Raw genomic sequence first — 26256 nt, forward strand, 5'->3', positions numbered from 1 at the left:
AGTAATCAGCATAATAATAATAGAAATACCAAACAACAGGAATGCATTTCTTTACCTGTTTCATTTTCCCCCAATTTCTTTTCAAATTTTTCCCCTGCTGGAAACCTCATTCCATGTGGTTTAGCATTTTTAATGGTTTGTTGTCTCACATTTTGGGACTTTGGACCAAATTTTACTCTTGTGTGGGGAAATAAATTGTGTCTTGTGTACAAAAAAAAGGGAAAGCGATTCTAATCTCTTTACTCTCATACAGGGGCAAGAAATATCATAGAGACTGGCTTTTTTCACCAACAGTCAAGGCATATTTTCTCATGGAGGATGAGAACATTTGTAAATAGGCTTTACATTCTTAGAAGAAACAGTCATGTAGCATGGCCTAGCACTGCAGTGGCTGGTAAGAAAAGAAATGTCAGTTGTCTGGTTTACAGCAGAAGCAATCCATATGACTATATAAAGGCACACCCATCTCATAAAACCTTCAGATCCAGGATTTCAAATTACCTATAGAGTACATCATGGATACTACTACTGTAATTTAAAATTAATGCCTGAGGTTTTGTAAGAATCTGCTTTTGAAGTCCCACAGTTCTAAAAAGTGTTTAACACATGGAAAGGAGAGAAGAGGATGGTTGATGTTCTAGAAGCATACACCACATCTTTCTAGCTTATGAGAAGGTAATTATGAACTTCTTATACCCATCCTAAATTCTTATGACCATCCTAATTTTCAACAAAGCTGTTTGAGTTACTTGTTCAGTGCTTGCTTCATAATGTTTATGTGAAGCTGACTAATTTATGTGTTTCCATCAGAGTGATAATTGAGACGAGAAATTTTCCCCACATCGCTTTGGGAGCTCTGGCTCAAGAGAAAGCAAGGAGGAGAGTGAGGACTTCACACTGGGTAAGTGATCTTCATGTGATAATTTGTTTGCCTCTTTAGGAAGAAAAGAAATGAAGACTCAAATGCAATCTACCCTCCAGATATTTTGGACTACTTCATTCATGCCTGAATATTGATCAGCCTGGAGCTGATAGAACAAACATTCCCAAACATGTGAGGGACACCATGATATAAGGAAGGTTCCCCTCATGCTAGGGCAGAGAAGCCACTCAGATCAACAAATGCCAGTCACAGCCAGCATGGCCAATGTGGGCAGGTACTATGAGACTGGTAATCTAACATTTAGTAACCAACAGGTTTTAACTTTACCCTATAATAAGATACCTGGGTATGTGAATAACAATGTTTCAGTCATTCAGTTCAATTTAGTTGTAAGTTCAATTTAGTTCATCTGTAAAATTATGAATGTGTATTAAAGAGGAATGTGTTCCAAGAGGAATGTGTTCCAAGAATCAAATTTTAACTATTACATTTCCCACCACAAATCAATCCATTACTTTTAATATGTTGGTAGAAGATACAATGGAATTTTTGTGGTTAAGAAAAAAAGTTACTAGTGGTTATCAGTCAGTCAATAACAGAATGTCCTTCCATACAGCAGATCTAAGCCATCTACTGAACAGAGGCATTCAAAATGAAACAAAAAGAAATACATTTCCTGGTAGGCATAATCTATGACTTCGTGCAGTAGGAAAGGTCATTTTTGAAACTCATTCCATGTGTTTGTTGTTGTTGTGTGCCTTCAAGTCATTTCCTACCACAGAGTTTTCTTGACAAGCTTTGTTCAGAGGGGGTCCTCTGAGGCTGAGGGAGTGTGAGTTGCCCAAGATCACCCACTGGGTTTCCATGGATGGGTGAGGATTTGAACCCTGGTCTCTAGCGTCATAGTCCAACTCTCAAACCACTACACACTCTCAATCTGTGTGTCTGACTTCATTTATTTACTGTGGAATTGTATATCCTGCCTTTCTATCATATGACTGTGCAGATAGTTTACACACAACATGTTGCAATAATTTAAACAAATTAATGATACACAAATGCCACTTTCTCTCATATACAGCAGCCATTATTCTTCTTACAAGGGTTGCAATTTTCCTTTGTCTACAGATATAGAACAAGAGTTGCTAGTATTACGTTTGAGACTTGCAGTAAGATAAAAGGGGGAAAAATTATTACTTGCTTCAAGAAATCCATCCAAGTTAAGTAAAAAAGAAAAGCAAAGACTTGGTTACAGAAATCCCTAAATAAGGCTGTTACCCAAGAAAGTCTACAAACATCCATTATGGAGAGCCCATGCATTTTGTTCTGCTATTCTTTGTTTGATAGATCTCAGTGCTCTTCCTACCACTGTGGCCACTGTGTATACTGTAAATACACAACCAAAATAAAAGAATATAACAATTTTGTATAAGTTGTCCCATTTCAGTACTTGTAAAAGCACTTTTGTAATCTATACAATCCAATGTAAATGCAAGAAAACATATGTGGGAAGAACATTGAGATCTATCAAACAAAGAATAGCAGGACATCTATCCAATTTGAGAAATAAAAGAATAGGGACACTTCTGGATAATCACTTTGAACAAATGAAACATGTAGCAACTGACATAGGCTTTTGGGTCCTGGAGGTGATAAATAATAATAATAATGAGAATTGTTTAAAGAAGAAAGAGGTAGAGTGGATTTTGAAACTTAAAACTTTAGTACCGAGGGTTTGAATGAAGATTTGGAAATACAATGTCTTATATAAAAATTTGGAATAAATGGCTAAAAATAATTTCAATATTGCATCAATGAGATAGAACAGAGCTGAGTAACTTTATGGATGAAATTGCATCATGTATCTTCTCTTCAATGGTTCTCTTCAATGATTTTACTTCAAAAATCCATAAATATGAACTCATTGGTAAGGAGTCTCTTCCTTCTAATACTCAGAGTCTCGACTTTGTTGAGAGCGCAGACTCTGGTAATAGGTAATCTCTGAAATCTCTGGTAATAGGTATGCATATGATAATATGGATAACAGATTATATTTGATTTTTAAGAAATTATGGTGCGGTACACACTGCCCTGAAAGGGCAGGCTGAAGACGTCTGTCTTAACTCCAGAGGGATGCTGCAGCAGGCAAACCGGGTTCTTTTTAAGGTGATGGGCATACGTCACGAGTGCACCATTGGCGCACTGGTGATGTAAGCAACGCGCAGCAACTGCTGTACACTGCACTTTGCTTACATCATCATGGCTGCGCCCATGTGGACAGGATGCTGCCATGATGCTGCCACTGTTACATGCTAACATGCATGCAGTTACTGTGTGCTCCCAAACCCTAGTCTCAGCAATGGCACACCACTTTTGGCCTGTCTGTCCCAGGCCTAGGTTTTTAGAGATGATTTGTGCGATGTCCTAATACCACAAATATAATCAATGTACTTTTATTCATTTTACAATAGCCCCTGAAGAAGGCCAATTTGTGACAAGGTAAAAATGCGTTGGGCTTTTTAAGATAAAGTTTGTGGACTATCAACAACACGTGGGACTTCATTTCCTTTATCTCTTCCACTGTGAATACATACTTTCCAACTTTTTGTTCTGTTAGTGCTGGCATACATAGGTGAAAAGATCCCCAAAGTTACTCTGCTTTTGCTGACCTACTTTTGACCTATAATTTGGCACAAAATTTCAAGGAGAAGCTGAAACTGCTGGTGAAGATCCTCATGCCCCCCCCTTTTAGGGTGACATCCCCAGAGGTCTAGCTTCTTTTCCTTTTCTCCTCTCCCATTGGCTAATAAAACCCAAATGGGAGTCGAGGCTATTCAGGTTTGTCCACCTTCTCATCTTCCATTGGCTAGATAACCCTGTGAACATCAGAAGCAATTGAGTCTCTCCACTTTCATGCCTCCCATTGGCTAACATGGACCATGAGCCTTACTCATCTCCCCTGAGTGATAGAATTCAAATATATAGCCATGTTAGTCTGTAGAATCAGTACATGGAGAGATCTTGTAGTACCTTTGAGACTAACTGAAAGAAAGAATTTAGCAGCATGAGCTTTCATAGACTTTAATCTACTTCTTCAGATGCATTCCTCAAATGCATCTGAGAAAGTAATAATAATAATAATTTATTTTATTTATATACCGCTATTCCAAAGATCATAGCGGTGAACAGTAAGTAAGCTAATTAGCAAGTAAGCTAATTTGCCCCCAACAGTCTGGGTACTCATTTTAGCGACCTCGGAAGGATGTAAGCCTGAGTCGAGCTTGGGCCCTTTTGCTGGTCTTGAACTCGCAACCTTGTGGTTTTGAGTGAATGGCTGCAGTACAGGCATTTAACCACTGCGCCACCAGTAGACTGAAGTCTATGAAAACTCATGCTGCAAATTTATTTATTTCAGTTAGTCTCAAAGGTGATACAAGATCTTATCTCCCCTGAGTCAACCCATCCTATAACCTGATCCCAAAGGCCTCGCAGGCTCATTAGATGGCCCTTTCAGGGATACTCTCACTCTGGCAAGAAACAAGCAAGACAATCATTTATGTGTGTGTTTTGTGTGTGTATGTGTATGTGTGCTGAAAGTAAGTACTGGTAGGTAAGATAGGGTTTACTCCCAGATAAATGGATGTGGGGTTGCAACCAGCAATGGTTTCAAAGGTCATAAGATTAAGTATCATAAGATTAAATATCCATGAAAGTGAAATGTTATGTAGAAGAATAATTTGTTAGTGAGACCTCAGGCTTTATGATAATTAAAATCTGTGGGCATGATTTACATCTGTAATTATCTTGGTTATTCTTATTATTTCTTTCACACAGGCTTGAAGATGTGGACTTTTATTATAACAACATCTTTATGCCAAGGAATTTTCAGTTTGGAAAACTTCAGGACTTCAGACGTGCCTCTAGCTGAATTTGCAATAAATCCAGAAACGTTTTTAAATGTTGTAAGTTTGGCACAGATGTGACATGAATTTATTTGGGATATTTTGGTGGCTGGTGCCACAAAGTTACAAAAAATGTAAAGAGAATAGTGCTCATTAGGGGAGAACATTCCTATGAGGCAAGTAACTCTTCAAACCATAGCAATCAAGCAAGAAAGACAGAAAATTGTCATAACTGAGGGTTATTATTATTTATTATTATTATTATTATTATTATTATTATTGAAGTCTGTTTAGAAAGTGCTGTAAGTTTGCAGAGCACTGTTCATGCTGGATATACAAAATACCATTAATAAAAACCTGCCTAAGGCATAAAATCTAAGTGCCAGGCCATGAAGGGATTTAAAAGCCAACAAAAGAAGCTTATACAGAATTCTGTAAGGAGTGGGAAGCTAATGAAGGAATGATAACAGTGGAGCGATGTGATCAAAGCGGCGGGCAGATAAGATAATCCTGACAATGAAATGTTGTACAGAAATCAGTGGACTAAGATGGGCAAAAGGAAGCCCCATTAAGGAAAGGTAACAGTATTCCAGATGAGAGACAACCAATGCATGGACCAATGTAGCTGCCAACAGAAATGTCTGAATTGTAGCAAGATTTTAAAGGAAAATTCTACACAATGTGTCTGTAGATCTGGGATAGAAATGATAACGAAGAATGAAAGATGAATCCAAGGTTACATGCCTCCTTCACAGGTTGAATACAAATGTGATTGACAGTAATTGAGAAAGAATATTGCACTGATGGTTTAAGAGAGAAAATAAGTAGCTCGGTTTTAGCCATGTTACATTTCAGCCGCAGATGGAGCATCCATGCAGAAAAAGCCAAAAGACATAATGACACTCGCTGTTTGACTTCTGGCAACAGGTCTGGAGTTGAAAAATACAATTGAGTGTCATCAGCAGAAAGATGATACTGGAAGCTGTAGGAACTAATAAGATCACTTAGGGAGAGAATATAAAAAGGGATGGAACCCTGAGGAACTTCAACAGATAACGAAACGCGGTTAGAAACCTGACCTTAAGTGACCACCACAAACAATCTATTTGAGAGGTATGGTTTAAACCAGTTTAGCACTGAGTCTGTAAAGCCCAGATCCTGGAGTAAATCCACTAAAAGACCATGATCAGCAGATTGAGGAGAATAAGAATAGAATAGACGCCTTTTGACTTGGCCAGCAAGAGATCACCTGCAATCTTCATAAGAGCAGTCTCAGTAGAGTGCAATGGATGGAAGCCAGACTGAAAAGGATCCAGGATAGGGTTGGCAGACAGAAACTCAAGACAACAAAAATACACAGCACATTCCAGGACCTTTGAAAGGAAGAGAAGAAGTGAAATCAGATGACAGTTAGAGAGAGAAAGTGGGTTGAGATGGCTTTTTTCAGAATAGGAGAAACTAAAGCATGTTTAAAGGTAGAGGGAAAAGAACCAGTTGAGAGAGACAGATTAATAGTATAAAGAAGAAGAAGGCAAGATAGAAGAAGCAACAGAAGTTAGAAGGTAAGAAGGAATCGGTTCAAGAGAACAGGTCGAAGGTTTGGAAGCATTCAAAAGCTGAGCTAGTTCACCCAGTGAGACTGGAGACAAAGCAGAAAATTTGATAATTGTCGATGGTATGAGTACTGGAACAAAAGAAGTCAGGAGAATCGAGGATGGAACAGATTCAACCTTGGTAGCAAAATAAGGTGCAAAATCATTAAGAGAAATTAATAATGGAACTGGTGGAAAAGAAGGCTTTAATCAGGAATTGAAGGTGGAAAAAAGATGTTGAGGGTGCCACTTGTTGACATTAATCAGTGTTATATAATAATTCTGTCTTGTCATAGAAATAGCACATGAAAAGGAAGAAAATATAAATTTATAATAGATAAAATCAGCCCATTCCCTGGCCTTTTTCCATAAACATTTGGCTGCTTGAGAACAAGAATGAGAAAGTGAATGATGGGGATAAGCCAGGGCTGTGGTTTAGAAGAGGAAGTCATGCATACTGATAAAGAATTGCTGCTAGGGTGGAATTAAGTAAAGAGAAGGCTGAATCCACAGAATCCCCAAAGTTCTAACATGTGTGTATTCCATTAGCCCTGCCATGTGATAATGGAAATTATCAGACACAGATGGGATGATGGGATTGTTCCCCTGTTCTTATCCCATCTTTGACTGCTATCCTGCGAAAGTCTTTCAGATCACAGTACTATTGTCCCATCATTGAATCAGCATTGCATTAATGTGAATTCCGTTTATGCAAAATGCCAGGCAATGGCACTTCAGTGACAGGACAATGACGGGACAATAAGGAGATCTGTGTGATGTCATTTGGAAAGTCTTTTGCGTGATTGCCGTCAATCATGCTTTCGGGAAGGGGTAATGTCCAGATAATCACAACATTATATGAAAATCTTCTTGTGATTTCATTAAGAGAATGGCAAAAGGACAGGAGAAAGATGTTTCATCCTCCATCTGATAATCTCCAATGTCTCCACTTGCAGACCTGCCATGTGGTCTCCACATCTCCTTCTCTCTTCTACTCCTACTCCCTCCTACTAGCCCCAAATAGGATGGTTTTCTGCAGGTCCCCCACCAACTTTCATTTCTTTTCTTCCACCCCCCTCAATCACACTGCTGTGACTGCTAAAATCAGTTAAAAAGAGAAACAGACAGCAAAAGAAAAAATGAAAGGTATGCTGGGTAAGACATGGTGGGGTTAAAGTGTCTGGGGAAAATAATCGATGCCACAGAAAACCTTGGTAGTGTTAGTGGAGTGATGGTATGATAATGAAAACTCCCAAACCAATGTGTATTTGGCAGTGGCATCACTGACGGGGGTGTCACTTGGCGTTGGGGTGCGGCTTCCAGGGGGTGGGGCCAAAAGGGCACCCCTTCACCTCCCTTCCCCATGCCATTCTACTCAAGAGTAGGCAACATAGAGTGGGGGGCACTTTTTCCAGCCTGCTGCTGGAGGAGGAGTCTGTGCATGTGCATGCCTTTTGCAGCTGCTCTTCCTAACAAGGAGCAACAGGAAAGATGGGGGGCAGGCATGCACTTTTCTTCCTTCCCAGTTGCTTTGGCTAACTTGCTTGAGCAAGGGAAGAGGTGGTGCTGGCAGCCCACACATACACTGGGAGAAGGACCGAACTGGTGCCATCCAGTGTGGTCCACAACCCCTGCAACCCCTAATGACATCACTGGTATCTGGTTTCTTTCTCTAAGAGTATTGTGATGAGACCAAGGCTCGCATGATAAACTCCCAAATGTTCAAAATACAGTAATTTCCTCATTGTAAATACATCCTATAAGTCAGTGTCTAAACCTATGTTTCCTACATAGGTATCTGCATCTCATTCTTTCATTTATTGAGAACGTTTTTTAACTTGTCATTTATACATTTTCTTTAGTTAGGTTTTACACTCCCATACCCAATACCGGTATGTCTACATAATGGTAGCAATGTCATACAGATTCATGGGATTTGTAGTTTGTCGGGCTACTTAAGATTCCCTGCTATATCTGAGGAGATTACGCTAGAGTGCTATATCATGGAATTCTAAGACTAATTCCAGAAACCATTTGATCATTCTGGGACTAAAAGGATGATGCCCTGACAATTAAAATGGAATCAAACTCCTGTACCTATACAGTATAGATAAACTGTATGTGAGAAGAAAATGAGATTTCACCTGGTATTTATTTTAATCCAGTCAGGTGAAAACAAGTGATTCCTATAAACTACCTCAGAACCTTTTAAGGTCTAGATATTTTGTTGCTGTTGTTGTTGCTATTGTCGGCCCAGCCTTAGAATGGATGAAATCTATCCTAAAATCTCTCTTAGAATCTGCAGTATTTTTGTGGTCTTTATACAGCTGGCCCTTCATATAGATGGATTTTTTTAATCCACGGATTCAACCATCCACTGCTTGAAAATATATATTTTTAAATATATAAATTCCAAAAGCAAATCTTGATTTTGCTATTTTATATAAGGGACACCATTTTATTATGCCACTGTATTTAATGGCACCTGAGCATCTGTGCATGGTATCCACAGAGTGTCCTGGAACCAAACCCCAGCCAATACCAAGGGCCCATTGTATATTTGAAATACCGTATTGGATTATTAATACAGAGTTAGATGAACAATGTATGTAATTCCTGGATGTTCTTTGGATCAAATTCTATTATTTCACCAAATTATTAGTTTATTTTGAAACAGAAGGAATACCACCACTGTGTTTTCCCCACAATAGACTGAAATTATCTGTTATCATGGATACCCAAGTGAGGAATATCCAGTTGTGACAGAAGATGGCTATATCCTTACAATCTTCAGAATACCTTATGGAAGATATAATGGTGCAAACAAAGGTAATGTCAGGCTAAACAAATCAAATAGCAATTATGGGCACTGATAGCTTCAGTTTGTTGGTTTGGTACTGGGTTGACCAGCTTCTCAAGTTGGGGGAGGGAGGGCGGAGATCCTCTCCACAGTGCATGGAATGGACTCACTCTGTCATTGCAACAATACATTTTGGTGACATGATGCATTAGCCAAACCCAGTTCCACCCCCCTTAAACTGCCATCACATTCCTGAATTTTAGCAATGTTAAGAGCTGCATTGCTAGTGTGGCAGTGGCCATAAAGCCATGTTTTCATTTATGAACAATGGACTAAAAATGCTTGTTTTAAATCAGAATTGTACTTCTAAGAAGGCTATTTCACTTTAAAGCATGCAACCACTTGGTGCTTCTCTTTAAATAAAATGCTGCTTCTGAGGCTAGACTGTTGCATCGCTAACATTCAGCTGTAAGATAGGGGATTGGAGAAGCATAAAATAGTGTGCAAGATTCATGCACCCCCTATAATTGCCCATATCTTTTGTAACTCATATAAGATGTAGTGAGTCTGTTACAACATTACACTTCTGTCATATGCTTTGCCTTTAGTGATTTTTAATATAGTTTAGCTGTCCTTCTTTAGAGAAAACAAGTGTTACTATGGGGAAAAGACAGGAAGCAAATTCCAGGAGAGATGTATCAGGGCGGGGGGGGGGGGGGGTCATAACAGTTCCATAGTACAATGAATCAATTCTGTGTATTTTGTAGATTTGAAAGGAAATATCAAAGGTTCTGAACCTATCTGGAGAGTAGAAATCAGCATCTTAGATAGCTCCTTAACATCTGATATAAAGCCTAGATCAGATTTATTGTACCATGCAGCAGTTTCAGAAGCTGATGAGAAGCCTTTTTCCCTCTGTCTTCTTGGACTGGTGTGTAACCCATATATATATGGAGCCTGGGATTTTGTTGGCACCATACAGATGTGGAAATTCTCTTACACATGTGGTTGTACTTTTTTGGCTATTGTGCAATCGACATATACAGTTTATGGTTGCATAAATGACTTCCACAAGACTATTTTACATGGACCTAAATCATATTGTTAGCCCTTGCTAGTGTAAAGCCGTTGAATCAAATGGATTTACCTATTTGTTGACTCATCATTTGACAACTGATTAAATGGATCTATTACATTTAATAGTTACAATGTCCAAAAGGTTTCCTGGAAAACAAGGGATACTTTTATGTCTGCTCTTCTCACAATTCTGTAATGTGTGAACAGAGACAACAACTAGAGTGTGATTGGCGTGACACTTGACTCTTATCTGACAGAACTCATAGGGAATTTCTTCGTTCCTATAGAGAGGTGATACAGGCAGCACAGAGATCTTTCTCCTCTGCACGTATCGCATCTGCGGAGTCCTGTCCAGCAGAGCTGTTTAGGGTGGTAAGGGAACTGACACAGGTTTCACCTGTGCAGAACACTTTGCTTAACCCGACAACGGCCTGCTGTGATGCTTTTAATAACTACTTCGGATATAAAATCTCTCAGATAAGAGCTGACCTGGATGCCAGGATTGCTGCAGAATCGACTGATGAGGTGTCCAGTGAACCCGTTGTTGAGGTTAAACTGGATCAGTTTGAGTTTGTGAGTACTGATGACGTGGACAAGATCCTTGGAAATGTGAAGAAGACGACATGTCCTCTTGATCCCTGCCCATCATGGCTGGCCATCCAGTGGGGTGATGCCTTGAGGGCATTTCTTAGAGATGTCATCAATGCATCCCTTAGGGAAGGTTGTGTTCCAACTTGCCTAAAGGAGGCAGTTGTTAGACCACTCCTGAAAAAGCCTTCCCTGGACCCCCTGGATATGAAGAACTACAGGCCTGTACCCATCTCCATTTTTGAGCAAGGTGATCGAGAGGGCTGTCGCCCTTCAACTCCAAGTCATCTTGGATGAAACCGATTATCTACACCCATTTCAAACCGGCTTCAAGACAGGATATGGGGTGGAGACTGCCATGGTTGCTCTGGCTGACAATCTTCGTCTAGTCATTGACAGAAGAAGCGTGACCCTGTTGGTGCTTCTAGACCTCTCAGCGGCTTTCAATACAATAGATCATGACATCCTCTTGGAACGCCTGGGAGAGTTAGGAATCGGTGGCACTGCACTCCAGTGGTTCCGGTCCTTCCTCTCGGGTAGATTCCAGAGGGTGATGCTCAGGGACAGTTGCTCCTTGAAAATGGAGCTTAAATGTGACGTCCCTCAAGGCACCATACTGTCCCCGATGCGATTCAACATTTATATGAAGCCGCTGGGGGAAATCATTCACAGACATGGGGCAGGGTGTTATCAGTACGCTGATGACACCCAAATATATTTCTCCATGTCCCGATCAGCAACTATGACAACAGATGGCATTTCTCCCCTCAATCAGTGTCTTGAAGCGGTAATGGGCTGGATGAGGAAAAACAGACTCAGGCTGAATCCAGACAAAATGGAGGTACTTAGAGTAGGGCCCGCAAACCAGGTACAGGGTTGCAACCTCCAGTCCTAGATGGGGTCATGCTCTCCACAAAGGACTGTGTTCGCAGTCTGGGGATGCTCCTAGATCCGTTGCTTCACATGAGAAATCAGGTGAATGCGGCGATCAGGAGCACCTGTTATCAGCTTTGGCTGATACGCCAGCTGCGCCCTTTCCTGGAAGTAAAGGACCTAGAAACTGTTGTACATTCACTGGTAACTTCACAACTTGATTTCTGTAATGCGCTCTACATGGGGCTACCCTTGTGCCTAGTCCAGAAACTTCAACTAGTGCAAAATATGGCAGCCAGGCTGGTCGCCGGAAAAACTAGGAGTGACCGAATAACACCCATCTTAAAATCTCTTCACTGGCTGCCTATTAGTTTCCGGGCACAGTACAAGTTGTTGGTTATAACCTTTAAAGCCCTACATGGCTTGGGTCCAACCTATTTGAGGGATCGCCTGCTTCCATATAATCCGCCCCGTACCCTCAGGTCCTCTAGGAGGAATCTATTGCAGCCTTTAAAAACCAGACTAACTGCTATCTCCCAGAGGGCCTTCTCTGCAATTGCTTCCAAACTATGGAACGGTCTGCCAGACGAGATCCGTCAAATTGCCAGCTTAGACGGCTTTAAAAAAGCTGTCAAGATGGATCTCTTCTGGCAGGCCTTTCCTGATTAAATGCCCGGCCACAGAATGACTGCCCCTCACATCATGTATCAGCCCACCACTCTGTCCTCACTGTACTTTTATTGTGTTTTTATTAGATGTTTTAATTGTAATTTGTTTAATCCTGTTTTAAGGGGGGGAATTTGGGACATAAATTTGTAAATGTGGATTTTAACATGTTGTAGCCACTTTGATTGTCTTGTCACAGAAAAGTGGGATATAAATAAAAGTTTTATTATTTATTTATTATTAATATGTAGCCAAGTCGGTGAGGTGATTCCTATCAGCACTGGCAGTGTACAACATTTTTAAAAAAGAATTTCCCATTTTTTTTCTTCACATCTGAATAGTTTGCAGTTTGTGCCTTCATTATTTCAATTTTGGGGATACCATCCCTCTAGAACTCTTCACAATTCCTAGCCATGCAATCCTACACAACATTTCTCTGGGGTTTTTGAAATTGGCATTTTAAAAGTCCAAGGTAAATACCCAGCTGGCCTCCATTTTCAAAACTCTAGCACATTTCCTCTGAACAAATCGTATCAGGAACATCTTGTGAAAGGTTCACTTTAGAGTTTCCATATATCAGAAATAACATGAAGGCACACACCACTAACAATAACAGTTATGGACAAATTATATGGTCTACTAAACTCACTGAAAACTGGAACCTTTAACTAACAGTATAAATGGCCATAACCAAATAACCATTTCTATTTTACAGGTCCACGGCCTGCTGTGCTTTTGTATCATGGTTTTCTTGGAGATGCTGCCAATTGGATTTCAAATCAACCCAGCAATAGTTTGAGTTTCATTTTAGCAGATGCTGGCTATGATGTCTGGCTTGGAAACAGCAGAGGCAATGCCTATTCATCAAGGCATAGGTCCCTGAAACCAAGTGATACAAAATTCTGGGAATTTAGGTAAGAAGACCTCCGAAGATCAAAATCTGATAGGAAACTGATTGCTTTAAATGTCTATTAATACTTGTGAAAGTCAAAAGGTCTTCAGTGCCTGCAGAAAGATAGTAAGGAGAATGCACATCTAACCTCTCTAGCAAGAAGATTTCAGAGCCTGGGAGCAACCATGGAGAAGGCCCTCTTCCATATTCCCTTCAGGTGTACCTGTGAAGATAGATGGACACAGAGCAAGACTGCCTGAGAAGATCTGAAAATATGGGTAGGTTCATATGACAGAATACACTACCTCAAATAACCTGGATCTGAAGTGTATAAATCTTGATAGATCATCACCTGCACTTTGCATTGTCTCTCAAGACAGACCGGCACACAGAGGAATGCTTGAATCTCTTTGGACCATCTGAAGTTTCCAAACATGCTTCAAAGGAAGCCCCATGTGGACTGCATAAAAGTAATCTAATGGGATGTAACTAAAGCATGTGTCACAATGGCCAGGTCTGAATTCTCAAAGAATGGGCACAGCTGGTGAACAAGTCTTAACTGTGCAAATTAAATCCTAGCTACTACCAAAACCTGAGCTTCTAGGCTCAGGGTTAAATTCAAGAACACGCCCATGCTGCAGATCAGTATCATCATAGGGAGAGCAACCCTATTCAGATTGGATCTCTATTTCCTGATCTGCCTTTTGACTGAAGCCAGATTAAAATGGATCTAAATTATCTGTCTCATCAAGAAACCATGTAGATGGAAAGCCATCATACAGTCCAGTACTTTACCTAAGAACTAAATGTTGGAAACTGGCTAATAATTATCCAGTGTGGTGTGATTCGTGGAGGGCTTTTTCAGCAATGTCTTACAACTGCCTCCTTTAAACAAGCTGGAGCTCTGCCTTGTTTTAGTAAGACATTAACTAGTCTGTCTACCCCTTCAGCCAGTCCCCCTCTGGCGCGCATATATATATATATATATATATATATATATATATATATATATATACACACATACACACATACACCAGGAAAACTATGGATCTAAAACATATGGGGTGGCTCTTGCTTCTCCAGGAATCCTGTCCACATACTCAGGTTGCACACTGAGGTTCTTGGAAGCTGATGATAAGATTCTTGGAAGTTTCTCATTCATAGTCACCATAAGCTGAGGTTGACTTAATAGCAGATTCCAAAAACAAAAAGAAATCTGTGGAAGGGAGAGAGCCAATGGAATACAGTCATTCTGTATGCCAAACCCTACCAAATGGACATATTAGACGTGATATTGCTCTGTACGTCAAGAAAATCATAGTGTGAAACAACCTAAAATCCTTTAAAAAGTTTATTCAACAACCAAATCACTGATAATACTAAGTCCCAAGTGCTGGTTTTGTCACCATGTTCAAATTGATCATGGCTAATCTTGACATTGAGGATGAAGGACATCCTAAAATGGAGAATGGAGACATCCTAAACAGAAAGTATTGTAGTAACAGGCAATTTGAAAATCCCTCATGTTGACTAGTTAAATGTATAAAGTTTATCGCACCGGGTTCTCGGCCCGGCCCGGCAGGAAACAGAAACGAGTGGGGGACGGATTTTACCGCACATACCCGTCCCTCACTCGTTCCGTTCCCCCTCTCTTCCCTGCTCATTCCGTTCCAGAGGGAACGCTTTTTGAGAACTGTTCAGAACAGTTCTCAAAAATTTCCCCCTCTGGAATGGATTAAGAACGGAAGAGAGGGGGAACGGAACGAATGAGGGACGGATGTGTGCGGTAAAATCCGTCCCCCACTCATTCCGTACTCGTTCCTGCTCTTTCCGTTCCGTGCTCAGAATGCATGGAAGGAACGCAGTGCGATAAAGTTCTATGTTTCAATCACTCAAAGAGGTAACTTTTCTAGACATCCTAACTATGTGGATGAGGACTCCAGATTTAATCATGCCACCCACAATTTAACATGCAGTCTGCATGTTGTTGAAGCAACTGGGAACACTGATCACATTGCTATTAAATTTAATGTATATGTGTGTGGGAAATTTGTCAAGGATCTACAATTGTGTCAACATTTGAGTCCAGAAGCAAAATTTCCTTTAAAATTAAAGAATTCATAGAAGGTAGTTAAAAGGCAAACTGGCTGAGTCAAATCTCTCCAAAATGATTGGATGTCATTCAAAATGACAATAACAGAACCACAACTACAGAATATACCAGAGGTCAAGAATGGAGCCAAAATGGTTGACATATTCAAGTCTATTCCTCTGACAATCCAGAAACAAAAGGAATGGAAATGAATTACTGAACATCCATCTGCCAAAGGAAAGAATAAAGGGAAGCAATGCATCATTTCAGTCTTACAAAGAAAAAATGGAAGATACATAACTCTTCCCTTTCCCTTATGTACAGGAGGAGGATGTGAAACAGGATGTGAAGGAGCCCTGGTGGTGCAGTGGTTAAATGCCTGTACTGCAGCCACTCACTCAAAACCACAAGGTTGCGAATTCAAGACCAGCAAAAGGGCTCAAGCTTGACTCAGGCCTGCATCCTTCTGAGGTCGCTAAAATGAGTACCCAGATTGTTGGGGCAAATTAGCTTACAGTTGTAAACCGCTTAGACACTGCTTAGGCGGTATGAAGTGGTATATAAATGAAGCTTGTTTGTTTGTTTGTTTTGAAACTAGTATTTAGCATCCAAATTGCTTAGGTGTCTATGACTTATCCCTTATAACACTGGAATTCTCCAGACTGAACATAGCTATAGTGGTTAAGAAAGAAAGAATTTTGTCATGGACCGTTTCAAGTTTCATACACACTTTTTATGCAGTCTATGAAAATGTCTATTAGTTATTTAGACCTTGTTAACACAGATGTGCCATGACTATTTATTTATTTATTCTTCTTTTTGTGTTTCTCTCTAGTTTTCATGAGATGGGATATTATGACATTCCAGCAGTTGTAGACTTCATCTTGAAAAAAAGTTGGCAACAACAAATATATTATGTAGGCCATTCTGAAGGATTGTCAATAGGTATGTTACAGAACACAGGCTGCTTAAACTAGAACATCCAAATGAAATGATATGATTAAATGTTGCTGCTTTTTCAGCTTTTTACATTGTATTATGGCATTTCATTCCTTCAGGGTAGGATGCATGGTGGGGAGAGAAAACAAATTCTCTAGAGCAGTGCCAGGGAACAGTTTTGGTCTTGAGGGCCGAGTATTTCCTTCACTTTCTTTCTAGAATTTCCTTCCATCCCAAAGAATCAACCTCAGTACTAGCTAGCACAAGAGGTAGTATAACCATACTTTTAACATTCTGAGTTCCAGGTCTTGTGTTGCCATGGTCATGCGTAATCCAGAAGGTTGGTGGTGGATGGCTGCCTTCTAGATCCCACGTGGCCATGGCCACATGGAATTCAGAAGGCCGGAGTGCTGTGAGGGCCATGCGCACCATCACCTTGCTGTCATGGCACCATTCTATGCACCATGGCAGTGAGGTGAGGGAGTGCTGTTTTGGCCCCACACCCAGAATCCCTGCCTCCCTGTGCTGGGTGACACCCTGGGTGGGGACGCCACTGCTCCTAGTCCCACTCTTACCCCATCTTATACACTTGCAGTGCACCCCACCTTTGTACTGCACCACTCATACCACTTACTCTTTTCCCTTCTATCCTTCCTCTCCCTTTCCCTCCTGCCTTCTCAATGTTCTTCTCCCTTGCATCTTATACACTGCCACTCTCACAGCTTACACCACTTCCCTCCTACTCCCTTCATTGCCTCCTATTATTGTTGTTGTTGTTGTTGTTGCTGTTGTTATTATTATATGTATTTATATCCTGCTTTTCCCCCACAGTTAGGACACAAAGCAGTTTACAAATTTTAAAAAAATACAATTGAAAGCATACAAAAGGTGTTAAAACAGCATTAAACTAGTATAGTATTAAAATGCATACACATTTAAAAATAAAATGCAATTTAAAAGATAAAAATGCTTAAAAACAGTACATATTAAAACAGTTAAAATACTAAAACATTAGAACAATAAAACTATGTATAGACCCTTAAATCTTCAAATCCTGCACCACAGAGCATTAAGAGCCCAACCTCAGCCATCTGTAAAGGTCTAGTGGCACAAAAACGTTTTACCTTGCCGCCAGAAGGACAGCAAGGATCAGGCCATTCTGGTCTCTTTGGGGAAGGAATTTCAAAGTCTGAAAGCAGCCACTGAGAAGGCCCTGTCTCCCTTGTAGCCACCAAATGAGCCTGAGAAAGTGGTGGGACAGAGGAGGACCTCTCCAGATTATTTTAAAACCCCATTGGGCTCATACAGTCGTTCAAATAGCCACATGTCATCACATTTCACCCCACCCTTGCTCCTTGCACTGCTCATTCTCCCTTCCCATCCACAGACTCATCATGAGCCCTTACAATTCACTCTCCTTCCTTCTTGCATTCCACTGCTCACACTGCTCACTCCCCTTCCTTCCTATTCCCTCTTCCCTCACCTCATTCCCTTGCCATGTATCCCTCTCGTTCTTCTTGCACTCTGGGGCTCCTGCCTCACGATGCCTCTCCTCCTTGCTTTTACATGCCAGAACTACAGCTGGTCACTCACCTTCCTTCCTACTCCCTTCCTCAGCTCCCTCCCCAGCACCCTTTCAGTACAGTGGTACCTCGGGATACGAAATACCCAGGTTACGAAATTTCCGGGATACGAAAAAATCCCATTGGAAATAATTGTTCCGGGTTACGAATGTTTTTCGGGTTACGGAAAAAAAATTTGGTGCTTTTCGGCGCTTTTTCGCACGAAACGCGGCTTTTCCCCATTAGCGCCTATGGCAATTCGGCTTACGAAGGCTTTTCGGGTTACGAAAGCGGCCGCGGAACGAATTAATTTCGTAACCCGAGGGAGCAGTGTATGCCCCTCCCTTGCTTCTTATATGCTGCTGCTTCCACTGCTCATTCTCCTTCCCTCATGTCCTTTCACTTGCAACTAGGTTCCCTTCCATTGTGCCTGAAAGGCAGAAGGGGACTTGTGTGTCCCAAGTAATTTCACAAAAGGTTGCCACCACATCTAGCCCCATACTTCAGCTTGGCCCTACAAGGGCTAGAGACTAACTTAAAAGAAGAAGAAGAGAAGGAGGAGGAGGAGGAGGAGATGATGATGATGATGAAGATGATGATGATGATGATGATGATGATGATGATGATGATGATGATAATCTGGACCAGATGATGGTCCAAATGGGCACTGGCTGATATGCTAGAATCTGGGTAAATTCTGGCCAAAGTGGAGGTATGGCAGTTCTACTATATTACTGTTGTTATGTGCCTTCAGGTCATTTCTGACTTAATGCCACCCTAAGGTGAACCTATCTTGAGAATTTCTTGGCCAATGCCATCTGAGGCTGAGAGCATGTGACTTGCCCAAGGTCATCCAGTGAACAGGGAATTGAACCCTGGTCTCCAGTGTCATAGTCCAGCGTTCAAACCACTATGCCATGCTGGCTCTACTGTATTATTACGTAACGAAAGAAACTTGCTCAGGGTATCTTTTATTTTCTCAGGTTTCATAGCTTTCTCTACTTGGCCAAAACTGGCAGAAAGAATCAAAGTATTTTTTGCCTTGGCTCCTCCATCCACAGTAACATTTTCTAGATCTCCAGTCACAAAACTAACAACGTTTCCTGAAAGCTTATTTCGTGTAAGTCTTTTTGTGTTTTATGTTACCACAGATAAAATGCACAATCTGTTCTTATACACTGATGCCATTTTTGTTTTGTAGCAAACTAAAAACTAATAGCATAATGTAATTAAAAGCATATGGGCTTATTATATATGTTTTTTAATAGCCCAAGGCTTTAGTCTTACTTATACTTAATAGAGATTAAGAGGCTCAACAGACCTCCCCTTTTAGCAACTACGTGCCATGGCCCCAATCTCACCCTTTTGCACCCCAGAAAGGTGCCATAGCTGCCAGCATGGCTTTTCCACGCTCCTTTGGTGCTGTGTCATGTAGATGCAGTGCCAGAGGAGAGCCGTGACACCATGCGCCATGTGGTGCGGTGCACAGTGTCACACCAGCCTGAGTGTGGAGTCAGTGTATGTGTCATGTGGATGCCATGCCCTGACCCCAACCCCAGGCGGGCTTAATGGCCGATCTGTACAGCCCCTAAGTCCCATTGAAGTATCTGAGGTTGTCTTCCAAATAAAGATGATTGTTTGGTTAGATATGCAATCCATCTTTCTGCCCCCTTCTCTATCCCTGCTACAGCAGCAACAGCACCAGAAGCTGGGGTGGCTTCAGGTTTCCAACTTATGGCAATGCCAAAGCAAACCTGTCATGGGATTTTCTGGAACTTGCCCACGATCAATCAGTGAGTTTCCATGGCTGAGTGGAGAATTTAATCCTGGTCTTGAGAGTCGTAGTCTAACACTCAAAACACTACACCATGCTGGCTCTCTACTGAGCATTTCTGTAGCATTTTCCTATCTTCAAAGTGCTTCACATGCAATATCTATAGTAGATTAGGAACCCAATGAATGTACCTCTGTCTTTTTTGGCCCCACAGTGCTCACAGATGTAAGAAAGTTATATAGTAGCATACAGTAATTAACTTTGGGCTTGACTAGAAAGAGAGAACACAAAGTAAGGCAAAACATTTAGTTACCATTTACTAAGGGTTTCCCATTACATTTATGTTGAGTAAGGACAAGGCAGTATTTTTTTATTTATGGTGGAGAAGGCAAGAGCAGAGGACAGAATTTCATTGATCCTTCATTTGATTTAGGTATATGCATGAAGAAAAATTAATTGGGCTTACATTTCTATATCTATTTTGAACCTTTTGAGATTTCCAGTGGAACATATCTTGCATCAAAAATCCATTGTGAGGGATGCAGGGTGTTTTGGAGGGGGAAATTTACACAAAACCATGTCTATTTTTCAAAAATCTAAATGACAAAAATGCATAACATGAGAAAAATGCTTATAAACTTTCTATGCTCAATACAAAAAATGTATATGTTAGAAAAATGCTCATAAAAATGTGAACAAGTATCCATTTGGGAATGAGGGGAGAATGAAATGGGGGAGAATAAGACTGGTGGTGGGAAATTGAGACACTCAATGAGAACAGGACTGACAGGTTTTCAAATTTCTATGTGGTGGTAACTAATTTCAAATACTATACATTTCAGGTGGTACTTGGCAACAGAGGATTGTTGCATTATACTGCTTATGGGAGAAGGCTTGTCCCTGTGTTCTGTAGTCGTCAGTCTAAATTCTGTGCCAACGTTTTTTTCTTTATACAGTGGTACCCTGGGATACGAATGCGCCGCCTTACGAAATTTCCGGGTTACGAAAAAAATCCATTGAAAAAAACTGTTCCGGGTTACGAAGGTTATTTCGGGTTACGAAAAAAATTTTGGTGCTTTTCGGCGCTATTTCACACGAAATCGCGGCTTTCGCTATTAGCGCCTATGGCTTTTTCAGCTTACGAAGATTTTCGGGTTACGAACGCGGCGGCGGAACGAATTAAATTCGTAACCCGGGGTACCACTGTAACTGGATATAATAGACCCAATTTAAACATGGTAAGTGGAATTCTTCTGTAGGTTAGTCTTAAGGGAATCTATGTTCAGATTCAGCAGGTTTACAATGAAGTAGAAAGCATACAACACTTACCTTGGAAGGTAACTGAGCTCTTCCAGAAATCACTGCAGTTAGCTGCGAGAAAGATTATATATCTGTAACTTGAATTTTATACCTAAAATGTAGACACATACCAACAGAGGAAGGGTTGTGAAACTGAAACTGTAGGTATATATGCTATGCTGACATAAAACCTTTATTTTGCCTATAGGCACTAACATTAGAATAAAGCAGAGCTACTGTTTCAGTAAGTAAAGGCATCCAAAGATCTGCTCCATTTCCATGAGCAGAAGGCTTGCATGGGATGGGAGTCATTTTCTTCCCCTCATATCCAGCTGCAAAATCTCCAGGTCTATAACAGGTTGCATGTCTGTGTGTCAAGGGTAATGTCAATTGAACAATTAATGTTAGAACAACCAGTCATTGTGCACGTTAATCATGATTTGTCCAAAAAGAGGGAACTGTGTACGTTTCCCATTTGATGTGCATGCTTTCCAACAGGCTTTGATGAATATGCATCCCTAGAGAGGATTTTGTATGTTCCTTAAATAATACACATAAACTCCAACAAGCTTATGTGCATTCCCCAACAGATTGTGTGAAATGCTTGAATCTTTACTGCCTTCTGTGAACAAGTTGTTGTTGTTCTTAACTGCCCTCAAGCTGACCCTGACTAATGGCAACCCTGTGGATCTCCATGGGAAGAGATGTGGGAGGGGGGGGTGAGACCAGGAGTTACCGCACCAACTGACATCAATCCTAGTGATGCCACTGGCTATACATACATTTGTCCTAGATTATTAAATTCATTGACCATTGCCAGTCCATGAAGTTTCTGCATCCATACATATTGTGAGATCTTTAGTTATCTACATGAGAGATAAATCCACACAGACAAGAGCTCCTCACACATTGGAACTTCTTATAATATGTCATAATCACTAATGCCAATAGGATACCTTTTAGCTATACAGTTTATGCCATCTAGCAAGAAGATTTTATGATTGGTATCTCATTCATTGCAGAGTCGATTGGACATGTATTCTGCCCATGCTCCTGCTGGAACTTCTGTGCAGAATGGTCTTCATTGGTACCAGGTATAGTGATTTTTCAGAGATTTATTCATTATGGATTGACTTCAGACATCAGTGTATTTAGAATGAACCTACTAAAGCAGGGGTCTAAAGCATGCACCCTCCCAAAGTCATTGGAATAAACCTACCAGTGTGTTTCACCACTAGACATATTGGTTAGGGCTGCTGGGAGTTGTAATCCAACACCATCAGGAAAGATACCTATCTCTCACTCCTGGATTAAAGTTAACAGGAGTAATGGTTTTTATTGAACTTAGCAAAATATATCTGGATCTAACCCATTATATTTTTTAAATAAAAGAATAAAAGAATTGTATCTTAAGGGCGAAAGAGACCAAGAGCTTCAGCTGGCTTTGGGGTGGCATGAGGGCGAGGCCTTCAGATGACGCATGCCCTGATGTCACCCTCAAGCTGGCAACATGTCGTCTACCCGACCAGATGGCAGGAAGCATTGCAGTACTCCGGTGGCATGGTGTTTACATGCTGCATGCCACAGCAGCATTGAAAAGCTGCTGCGGTAGCAGAAAAACATTTTGCCACTTCTTTTGGCACCAGAAAAAAATGGATCGGGGCCATGCTGTGTGGTTGCCACAGCCCCAATCTGGCACTCAAAGGAATGGCGCCAAGCAGCCCCTATATGGCCATCTGTTTCAGCTCTTATTTTTCCATTTCTAGGGATCAAAAACAATGAAAACATAAGCAAATAAACCAGCACTAACTGCAACTACATGCAGGCAAAATTATATCAAAAGGAGTACATATAAAAGCTAGCTCCATTTGAAAGTACTTAAGGAGCCCTTGACCCAATTTACTTCTGTATATAACTTACGTATCACTTAAGTATATATATATATATATATATATATATATATAGAGAGAGAGAGAGAGAGAGAGAGAGAGAGAGAGTGTACAGACTACTCTGCTCATAGTCATCTCAACTAAAGGGTCATTGCACATGGTCCATCCACCCTGATGTGTACAGTTTTGCATGCAAAAGGCAGTGTGCATAGACTGCATAGAGTCCATTTATCCCTCTTTTCATTTCCCACAGTATGTATAATAATAATAATAATAATAATAATAATAATAATAATAATTTGTTTTTCCCGCCTCTCCCAATGGATCGAGGTGGGATTACAGCATGATACAAATACACAAGACACAATACCAAACAGGCTGTAGTCATATCTAAAGCAAAGGCCTGCACAGCCATGTGCACCCACTGGAATTATTCAGATTTCATGTATGGCAGAGATGAAAAGAATTGTAGAAAACTGCAACACATCTGAAATATGGGAGATAAAAATGTTGGCTCTGGTAAAACTTGCTAAAATATTATATGTGAGGCACTTTGGGTACTTGAAATGTGTCCAGGGTTGGATCCAGGCTAATTTAGACCCTTGTAGCACTACTGGAGAATGAATTTAAATCGATCAAGATTAACAAATCCCATTTATTTCAATGGGACTAAAGTCCACCCCATTCTGGATCCAAGTTTATGTAAATACTAATTATCAGTGTCTTCGTTAACATTTTTATCTCTATAATAATTTACTATTTAATTATAGGTATACAATGGAAAGCTGTTTCGGGCCTATGACTATGGCTCCAAAGAAAAGAATATGGCAAAGTATAATCAGGTAGGATAGTAAAATATGTCTTTTGTTAAATAATTAGCTGCTCTGCACTTCTTGTTTTGAAATTATGTGGCATCATAGATTGCTATAATGCACAGATTATTTTTGGTGCTACGTTCTAAACATGCAGTTTGGGTGGTCACAAGAGATTGTCGCATGGAGAAAAAGACCTAAAATAGATTCAGGATTGCAAACACAAAAGCAGGTATTATCGGACATAAAATTACTGCCAATGCAGCCTGGGTTGTAGTCACTGTCAGAGTGTCAAGGGTTAAACACAGCACACAGGGAAATGCTTGATGTGTGTGTGTTTGACCATGAGCATTCAGCAGAAGAACAAGGTTGATTAGCACAGCTGATGCTCATTGGCTCAAGGACACTTTGGTGTCTAGATGCACGTAGCCATGGATGATGAAACAATGTGTCTGGATTACACAGGGGACACATGTCATGCTTACACACCTGAACTCACTGGGTTTGGGAGACCACATAGTCTGGAGTCTATATAAACCCAGAGGTTTCAAGTGATAGCTTGTGGGTTTGTAGTAGGAGTTGGTTTGGTATGGTTTGGAGTTTTGGAGATCTGTATTTGTATATAGCACTGTGAATAAAGAGCACTTCGGGAGACTTGGCTTCTCTGGTGGTTTATCAGAAGAAGTCTGGAATCAGTTTGCTGTGTGTCCCCGAAGATTCCTGCATTGCTTCAGTTCCTGGAAGACATCCAGCTGCTGTTATCTCAACTGCCTTTGGAACCATGCTTCTGCTTCTGAAAATTGCTAGCTCTGCTCAAAGGTCTGATTTAACCACTAGGGCTCGTTTGAGTTACTGACAGTGGTTGTTGGACCCCAGCATTTGTGCTGACAGTCACCTGGTAACAGCAGCAGTGATTTTACGTGCAATAATACACGCATTTGTGTTTGCAATCCTGAATCTATTTCAGGTCTTTTTCTCCATACGATAATGTCCATGGTACTGATTGAATGTTCAGAGGAATGCTGCTCTCTAGTAGCTAAAGACAGCCCTTCATAGCAGAGAACTAGAAAACTGTTCCTCATCCCCAGTTTTGGTTGATGAGCCACGTATGAGTAGTAAGAAAACCCCCAAATTTCTCTCCATTTCAGCAAGCCAAAGAGAAGGACTTTAAATGCCACACTACTGTACTCCCACCCCATTTTAAGTCAGTTTTGAAACATTTCTGTGAAGAACTGTAACAATCATATGAAAATGTCTGTTTTGTTATATATTTTACCAATCCATTTGTTGTTGTTTTTCCTCTAGACAACTCCTCCTATCTACAAAATATCAGAGATAAAAATACCAATTGCAATTTGGACCGGTGGAAAAGACTTGATTGTAGATCAAAGAGATGCAGCAATATTAGTCTCACGGATTAGTAATGTCATTTATTAAATGTGTATTCCTGAATGGAATCACTTAGACTTTATCTGGGGAATTGATGCAACCAAACGCATGTATATTGATATAATTGAGATCATGAAGCACCCATAAGAGATGTTTGGAGATGTAAATGTATACAGAGACCATGAATAAAATTATTTAAAACCCACCGTAACCGACTGTTGATGGTGGTGGTCATCTTCATTACTAAGCCAAAGAGCCAGCGTTGTCCAAGGACTACTCCGGTGGTCATGTGGCTACCATGACTGCACTGAACACTGTTACCTTCCCACCAAAGTGGTACTTATTTAGCTACTTGCATTTTCATGCTTTCAAACTGCTAGGTTAGAAGAAGCTGGGACTAGTGAGCTCACCCCATAATACAGCATTTGGGCCTCGAACTGCCAACCTTCTGATCTTCCAGTCATCAGATTTGGTGTCTTAACCACTAAACCACCACATTCCTGGCACTAATAGCACTAACCCACTAACAGCACTCAATATTCTCCTGATGTCAGAGTTGCACTGTAGGACCTAGAGATTCCTAGATAGGTGTTCTCTCAGGTAAAAACAAGTGTTTTTGTTATTTGCGGTTTTTCTGCATTCACGGGGGTCCTGTGCCTCTAACCTCAGCAAATGTGGAGTGATGAGTGTGTTTACATCCCCCCCCCCCCCGCTACTTATTAATTTTTGGGGTGTGAGGAGCTCACTGTCATGGATCTCATTCATATTAATTTAGACCTCAATGGTGAGAAAATTTTTCTGTACAAATATTCTCTTCATAATGAGTTCTGAGTGGCTCAAGGATGCTGTGGGAGACAACACTGAGACTATAGCATCATGGGTTTCCTGGATCTGTGAGATCTTAGCTGCTGGTCTGCTGTGAGTTTCCATGAAAGAAGCAAAGAGTTGTAGTCAATGGGCACAAACAGGGGACTGGTCTCTGGCACACTGGGGGGAAATACCCCATCTTTCCAGTTCCCTGCATCAGACACTTTAAGAATTATTGCTTTAGAGCAGTCTCCTCAAACCTGTTGTGTGATGGAGCTGGGCGTTAGTAAGAGATGTCAACCTTAAAAAGTGAGGACATTTTGGAGCAAATTTGATCCGCCTTTAAGAACTCTTCACAGTGTTCCTGCTTTTATTTCTTCGCAGAACGTCTGTACCTTTTACAAGAGAAAAAAGAAGGAA

At 40.7% G+C, this 26256-nt stretch overlaps 1 protein-coding gene across 1 annotated transcript; it reads left to right on the forward strand.

Annotated features, from left to right (window-relative positions):
- LOC121925784 (gastric triacylglycerol lipase-like) lies at window positions 1–25229 on the forward strand. Its single transcript, XM_042458347.1, has 9 exons — window positions 1–901; window positions 4718–4845; window positions 9089–9206; window positions 13097–13295; window positions 16201–16310; window positions 18850–18986; window positions 21962–22033; window positions 23599–23670; window positions 24946–25229. The coding sequence occupies exons 2-9, from the start codon at window positions 4726–4728 to the stop codon at window positions 25075–25077; spliced, it is 960 nt and encodes a 319-aa protein (XP_042314281.1). The 5' UTR covers window positions 1–901; window positions 4718–4725; the 3' UTR covers window positions 25078–25229.
- The last annotated feature ends 1027 nt before the right edge of the window (window positions 25230–26256 follow it).

The sequence above is a fragment of the Sceloporus undulatus genome, chromosome 3, assembly GCF_019175285.1.
Source record: "Sceloporus undulatus isolate JIND9_A2432 ecotype Alabama chromosome 3, SceUnd_v1.1, whole genome shotgun sequence".
Taxonomy (NCBI): domain Eukaryota; kingdom Metazoa; phylum Chordata; class Lepidosauria; order Squamata; family Phrynosomatidae; genus Sceloporus; species Sceloporus undulatus.